This window comes from Quercus suber, unplaced genomic scaffold (assembly GCF_002906115.3).
Source record: "Quercus suber isolate HL8 unplaced genomic scaffold, Cork oak 2.0 scaffold_9, whole genome shotgun sequence".
In the NCBI taxonomy this organism is placed as follows: Eukaryota; Viridiplantae; Streptophyta; class Magnoliopsida; order Fagales; family Fagaceae; genus Quercus; species Quercus suber.
This window is the reverse complement of record NW_027069475.1, coordinates 2,123,570-2,131,267: the sequence shown is the minus strand read 5'-3', so window position 1 is coordinate 2,131,267 and position 7,698 is coordinate 2,123,570. Positions and strand designations below refer to the sequence as shown.

At 33.8% G+C, this 7,698-nt stretch overlaps 1 protein-coding gene across 2 annotated transcripts; it reads left to right on the top strand.

Annotated features, from left to right (window-relative positions):
* Window positions 1-1,808: 1,808 nt before the first annotated feature.
* LOC112001893 (F-box protein FBW2) lies at window positions 1,809-5,451 on the top strand. Of its 2 annotated transcripts, none has more exons than XM_065776894.1 (3): window positions 1,809-1,923; window positions 3,466-3,790; window positions 4,587-5,451. In XM_065776894.1, the coding sequence occupies exons 2-3, from the start codon at window positions 3,483-3,485 to the stop codon at window positions 5,236-5,238; spliced, it is 960 nt and encodes a 319-aa protein (XP_065632966.1). In that variant the 5' UTR covers window positions 1,809-1,923; window positions 3,466-3,482; the 3' UTR covers window positions 5,239-5,451. The 2 variants fall into 2 exon arrangements, with proteins under 2 accessions (XP_065632966.1, XP_023889829.1); XM_024034061.2 differs by lacking the exon at window positions 1,809-1,923 and adding an exon at window positions 3,000-3,150.
* Window positions 5,452-7,698: the final 2,247 nt, after the last annotated feature.

Sequence of the window (7,698 nt, the reverse complement as noted above, 5' to 3'; positions counted from 1 at the left end):
AATCTTTTCCAACTTACAAAATATAAGGTTAATTTTAGGAAAAAATTAACCCAGTATTTTGTCATATGTAGGGAATTCCTAAAATTAACCCTATATTTCTCATCAAAAAAATAAAAAATAAAATTAACCCTATATTTTGTCATACGTAAGGATGAATTGGCCCATGCAAAGATGGAAAAAAAGAAAAAAGATTATGGTAAATTTTTTATGATAAAATTAGAAGGGTACGTACGCACCTTGCAATTACACTAAATTATACCATAGATTATACTTTGCACCTTAAACTTTTTAAATGCATGTTTTGCACCCTAAACTATAACTATTATTACACTTTGCACTTCGACGTTAAGTTTACCGTTAACTTGGATGAAAATATAAAATTTATGATGCAAAGTGTAATCAAGAGTATAGTTTAGGATAATATAGTGTAATTTTTTCTTTATTTTTAATGGATTGAAAAAATTGGCAATTGGGTCATTTCATATGATGTCATACTTTTCCATTCAAGTTAACAGCAAACTTGTTAGAATAATGTGGCCCAACATGACATTTTATTATCAATAATTAATTATTCAAAATTTCTTGTGAAATTTTGCAAATTTTTTATCGTGTAAAATATTGGAATATTAAAATATGTCTACTTGATATTGTAGACTAAGATTATGAATCATTTCATTATAGTCTATGATGTAGTCTATTCTTATAGGTATATTGTTGGACTATGATGGAAAGGAGGTGTAAGTTAAAATTGCTCAGACTATGAAAGACAATAAGGGCTAGTTTTTCGATAGTTGGTGAATAATAATCTCAGAAGTCCTTCCATAATGAGATTCATGCACATTGAGTGTTGGCCTTAATAAATCTATCATGTTATTGCCAGTAACTTGGCTTCCTATAAAAGGTGCTATCATTATAGTGATTCTGGATATAAACGATAGATGAATTCATGTGTTAGTATGAAGTTACAAAAGTAATGACGCGTTAATGAACTTCTTCATTAATGAATCTAATTAATGAAGTTATTTATTAATGAATGTAACATATCTGTTATATAAATTGTTATTATGATAGAAATGATTTTATGGCCGGTCATGTTCTTTCTGAATATTATAAATATTATCAAGGCCACACTTGCAAGGGGTGTTGAGAAGAGGAAAGAAAACTCTCATTAATCATGACCAGTTAGGGAGAGTATCCTAATTGCTTGTAAGCTTTTTGAATAATATAATTTAGTATATAAATTTCTCACATCTTATTATTGATTTTTATCATATGTGCACATGATATAATTATTAATTGATAGATATAGAGTCCGTTCGGATACAACTTATTTTTACTGAAACTGAAAACTGAAAACACTGTAGAAAAATAATTTTTAAATGTGCAAATAATACTGTGAGAGTCATTTTTAATATTTTAAATACATAAACAGTATTGCTACAGTGATAATTGTCTCTGCACAGTGCATCCATGTGATGTTACTGTTCATGTGCTAGAAAAAAAAAAAAAAAACGGCAGAAAACGCAAACGTATAATATATTTGTTTCTCTTGTCAAGTATAATTCTTACAAAACTTAATGTTGAGATCTATAGTATAATAAGAGCAATAATTTAAGGCGTAAAAGTTTCTCAAAAAAAAAAATTTAAGGCGTAAAATATGCCTTCAAAAAGTTGAAGGTAAAAAAGTAGTAGGGATATAATTTAAGGTATAATTCCCCTGACTTTAAAGAGTGCAGGCCGTGCACTGAAGTAAAAGTAGGGATAAAAACTTCAAAACACTAGAGAAATGGTGAAATACACTACGCTTCATTTATGATTTACCCCACCCTCCGCGCCAAGTACAAAGTGACGCAAAAAGTACATGCAAAATCTCTGAAAGGCTCAACTCTCCAAGCTGGTTTCAGTTTTCACTCACACAAATCGGTACACACAGTGTTTTTTTACAGTCACGCTCACGCCACAACACTCAACACTCACATGATTTCCTTTTCCCATTCAATTATTTAACTTTTCTTTTACGTTCTTTTTTCTCTTCTCTCTCTCTCTCTCCTTCTCTTCGTCTCTTCTTCTTCTCTCTCTCTCTCTCTCTCTCCTTCTCTGTCGTCCTGACTCCTGACTCGTATTGGCTTCTACTTCTTGTTCTTTCTTGTGTTGTCTTCTATTCTCACACCTCACCTCTTTATTCCCTTTTTTTTTTTTTTTAATAAAAAAATTGCTTTTTATAGCTTTCATGCCCCTCTAAAAAACCGGCCTCTTTTCAAGTTTCTAAGAATACCCATTACCGCCGGTAAGCCTTCAAAGTCTTCATTTTTTTTTTTTTTTTTTTTCATTTGTGTGTTTAACTTTCTTCATTTTCCTTTTTCTAATACTACTTTTGCTGTTCGGGCACACATGCATGCTGTTGATGAACACAGACTCAGAAACAGTGTTACTTTTATTAATCTTTGGATTTGCTTGGATGTTTTGCCTTTATGTTGTGTTCCACTTCCACTTGGGCGTTCTTTTCTTTTTCTTTTTCTTTTTTTTTTATTAACTCGTGCTTTCAATTATTAATGGTTCACCTTAACAGTTCCTTCAATAATTTGTTTAGAAATTTTGTTTTTGGCATAATTGAACACTTGGGCATGTTAGAATTTTTTATTTATTTGACTCTTATTGAAAGTTAAGCTGTAACTCTCCTTTGGTTAATTGTACCTATCAACATTTAAGTATATATTTTCTAAAAAAGGTACCTATCCCACCTTGAACTAGTCATTTGCTATGTATGCTTTAAACCTTTTTTTTTTTTGGGCAAAAACACGAGATTAACTTAGAACCCCACTATCCAAATTCCAATATCAGGTGGAAATTGCAAATTAACAAGAATTAATCTATTAATTATGACATATTAATGAACCTGACCACCCAACCAACTCACTTATGTGATAATTTTAATATAATTTTGGATACTGGGGTGACACTGCAAATTGATCTTGAATTAAGATGTTGATTGCAAAATGTTGTAGTTTAAAGTTGACACTGTAAATGACCCCATATTTTATGGTGGATAGCTTTAAATTTAATTAACCATTTCTTTTGACTCATTCAAAATCAGCCTTGGTTATTTGGAAATGGAGTTTGTCAATTCTGTAGGATTTGCTTCCTTCCTGGGTATGGATCATTAAGCATGTTGCTCGAGGGAAGGAATTTGCTTTATTTGCTTCCCTGCCTTCTTTCAGTCTTCTTATATGGAAATGACTGGAAGAAGGGAAAGGAAGTTCCTTGATTTGCATCACTATTCTTTTTCCTGTTTTCTCAAATTATTTATCTTTTCTAGTTTTTAACCCTGTAATGATGATTATAGTAGCAAAGGTGGATTTTTATTTATTTATTTATATTTTACTATGTTTCCTGATATATCCCAACAAAAATTCCTGAAGACCATAATTTGGGAATCCATTTCCTTATCAATCTTTATAATGGCAGGACCAAAGGGAAACTAAATGGAGGAGGACTGTGAGTTTCGACACTGGGATGAGCTAATCCCTGATGCACTTGGGCTAATATTCAAAAATCTTTCACTTCAAGAGATTCTTACTGTGATCCCAAGGGTTTGCAAGTCATGGGGTAAAGCTGTTAGAGGGCCTTACTGCTGGCAGGAGATAGACATTGAGCAATGGAGCGAACTTCGCTGCCCTGAGACCCTTGTTCGAATGCTTCAGATGCTTATCACATGGAGTTCTGGTTCACTCCGCAAGCTATGTGTCTCCGGCCTCCCTTGTGATCAGAGTCTTTCCTTCATTGCAGATCAGTGAGTAGTCTTTCCTTCATTGCAGATCAAATAGTATAACAATATCATGTCATAATTAGTTTCCCCTGTTAGGAATACTGTGCTAAACCTTTTTGAAGAATCTTGTTAAGAAATGGTATTTTGGTTTGTGAAGTCTGAATTATGTGAGGAGAATATATAAAAGAACGGTCCTGATGTTAATAGGAGGGAATCCCATGATTGGTGGGACACTGGTAGTGAGACATCAACTACATCATGATCATAGGAGGAGATAAAGTTGGCCTAATTATATAATATGATTTGTTTGGTGTTACAGTGATGGTAGTTGCAATCAATTAGGTCAGGAAGTGAATGTATTCAATATTAACTTCTTTTACGGATAAATTGATCCATGGATTTATTGATGTTGGTTTATATCTAGTGATCTTGGTTTACACTTTCCCGGTACATACACAAGGATAAAACTGGCTATGCTTTCTGGAGCAATATGTTGGATGAACCGGGCAGGACAAGCTTGCTAGAGAATTGCACCTTTAGTGACAATTTAAATAAAATAAATTGAACTTCCTTAAATCTTAATCAAGTTCCTTGATTTCTTAAAGAATTTTTAGGTTCTAACTCCCAAATTAGTGAGGTTAAACCAGTTCTGATATTCAAAGTTTCTCATTTAGCAACCACTTTTTATATTGAATTTTAAATAGAATAATTAGCTCAACTTTCATAATATATCTGTTCATGTAGCTTTTTTTTTCCCCTCATGAATTTGATGCTTTGGTCATTTCAATAGTTTCAATCCTCTTTTTTTCTTGGTTGATAGTGCCAAATCTCTTCAGACTTTGCAGCTGCCACGAAGTGAAATAGGCAATGAGATAGTGGAACAGGTTGCTTGGAGGCTCTCTACCATCACTTTCTTGGATATAAGCCACTGCAGAAACATTGGAGCCCCTGCCCTTGAGGCAATCGGAAAGCACTGTAAATCTCTTACTAGGTTGCGAAGAACGATGCACCCATTAGAGCTAATTGACAAGCTCAGTCAAGATGATGAGGCCCTTGTAATAGCAGCCACAATGCCAAAACTCTTGCATCTTGAACTGGCCTATCTGCTAATCAGTACAGAAAGTGTGCTCAAGATACTCTCAAGCTGTCCTGAGCTTGAGTTTTTGGATGTACGTGGGTGTTGGAATGTAATACTTGATGAGAAGATTGTCAAAAAATTCTCTGGGTTAAAGGTGATTGGACCACCTCCCATAGACTGTTGTAAGATGACTGGCTGGGATGATTGTTCAAATTCAGGTTCCTCTCGCTATTTGTCGTGGGACTTTGTGGCCGGTGAAATAGATGATGATTATTATGAAGATATGTCAGATGCAGCTTGGGAAGACGACCAAAGTATGGAAGAGGTAGAATTGATGTTCTATGATGGTTTCGATTTCAATAATGCTTTGTTTGATTGGCCACATTCTCCTTGAGGTTTGCTTGTGTGAAAGTGCTTGATGGAGTGTTTTATTTTATTTTTTATTTTTTTGGCATTTAAAGGATCTACCATTACTCTGGTTTATGCTGTAAGAACTGTTGCTGTTACTTTCACTTCGCTGCCACTTTTATTCTGTATGAAACTTTTTATGTGCATCTAAGGTTTGTATGCATAATAATTCAAGTGAAACTGTGAGGCCTTCTATCCATTGCTTTTTTCTCTTTGTTTATAAACATTGTAAGGTCTTTTTCTTTCGGTTGAATACTGAGTAAGCAACTTCTATTATGTGGAGACATTTTGGATGCCCTAGTGCATGCTCGTTGCTGTTACGACTATCCCACCCTTAGGTTGCCTAACTTGAACCTGGAGCATGAAACCTCTCTCTCTCTCTCTCTCTCTCTCACATACGCATACGCCGGTACACATTAGAAACCCGAATATGACATAAAGGATGAATGGAGTGTGGATTCAATAAATGGTTTTAACCATGGTTGTCAAAATTTCAATTTGGATCTTACGATTTTATGATTTTATCTGTTCAAAACGATTCGGATCTTTCAAGGATCTTAGTGATCGTTCAATAAAATTTCAAACTATCCTACTTTCTTGTAATTTTCTTTAACATGATAAAAGACTCAATTGGACTCAAATGAAAAATAATATCCCAATGGACCAAATTTTGTTATTTTAATGTAGAGAAATAGAGTGTTTTTTTTTTTTTTTTGAGAAGGTAGAGAAATAGAGTGTTAGTTGATCCAAATGAAAAATAATATCCTAATAGAGTGTCACTATTTAAATAATGCTTACAAATGGATGTAATAGTGTATGGTAATTACATCAAATAGATGCAGATTTTTGGTTTTTTATGAATGTATAATTTATGTGATTATTTAACATACCAATTTTTTTTCCCTCAAATAATATAAAATCTTACGATTCACGATCCGATTTTACGATTCACAATCCCACCTACCTCCCACGATCTTAAGTAGAATCCCGATTTTGACGACCTTGGTTTTAACTAGCACGTTAAGTGAAGAGAAAATATATCATTAGAAAACAATGACAACTTTTTCTATAACATATTGTTGATTTGATTCATCGATTTGAGTATACTTTGTTGAGCTTTATGTTGTTTTGTATTTAATTAATTCTTGAGAGATTCTATTGTCTTGCAATGCACTAGCTACCCCCCTTCATGAGAGGGGGCGCCACATTTGTTCCTTACATCATATACTCTCTTATTTGCTTTCTTAATAGCAATGCATTCTGACACTAATTGAGGATTGGGCTACTAGGTTGGGTCTAAAACTTGGATAACTAGGTTCAAATCATATCAGCATGTTGAAATTGGACTAACTTGTTAAATCCCCAAATTGCACCATAATTTTAGAGCAATTTCAATTGAGTACACTGATTTTGCAGTCTCCAAAATAGATTGATTTTCTTAATAGTTTCATGACTATTCTCATTATTAAATGGAAATCAGAATTTCAGTTCCCCTTTTTCTACATGTGAAAATTTCACTCACTGAGAAGCTTCCCTGTTGTACACTTTTGTCTCTTGGTTTATCTGGGTCCCAAATTAGATGCCTTTCGGATAGGAGTCAGTGAGTCATTGAACAAAGGGAACAATAGCTTTAACTTTTGGTTTGACACTTCCTTATCTACATCATACATCCATACCTGAGAAGAATGTGAAATGATTTAAGTTGTGCATTGTTTTGTTTCTAGCTTTGCCTTTTTCCTCTTATTTTATTTTTTATTTTTATGGGGGCTGAGAATTATCTTTTGGACCTGTTATATGTAACAGTTGTCTTACAGTCACAGCATGCCCACAGATACGTGGGGCCCATGTTGTGAGACACCCATTAAATATTGATATAGCAAGTGCATAAGACACCCAGAGCTATTTGGTTGTCGTGTTAAACTCAAGCAGGTCCATTTTATAAAGGTTTAAGCACTTTCATACACGTCCAACACAAACGTTAAAAACAACTGAAATCGTGTCTTGAAAATGCGATTTCAAACTGTACAGACGTGTAATTAACACTGCCCTTTTATAAAGAGGGGCGAGTCCTGCATGATATAAGACATGTCAAGAAGAGAAAAGACAAAGATACACCCGACTAAAGGCAAATGACAGTTCAAAGAACCAGAAACGTAGTAAAAGTTAAAGTCTGTTAGTCCTCTTCCAACTGGACCATTTTTTTACCCTGGGCATAATATACTCTTTATAAATTGGTTTCCTTTCTCTCTTTTTTAAGAACTACAAATTAGTTAAAAAGGCAAGGAACTACCAGACTTGGTATTAGCACAAACTTCTTTATGTCTCCTACAAATGACAATCATTTTATTGTCGTCCTCTGCTTATTCAGTCATTTAGGAGGAGCCAAATTAAGAAATTCATAGGTATTTTACTTTCTTTTTACCTCTATCTAATCCTGAACTTCCAC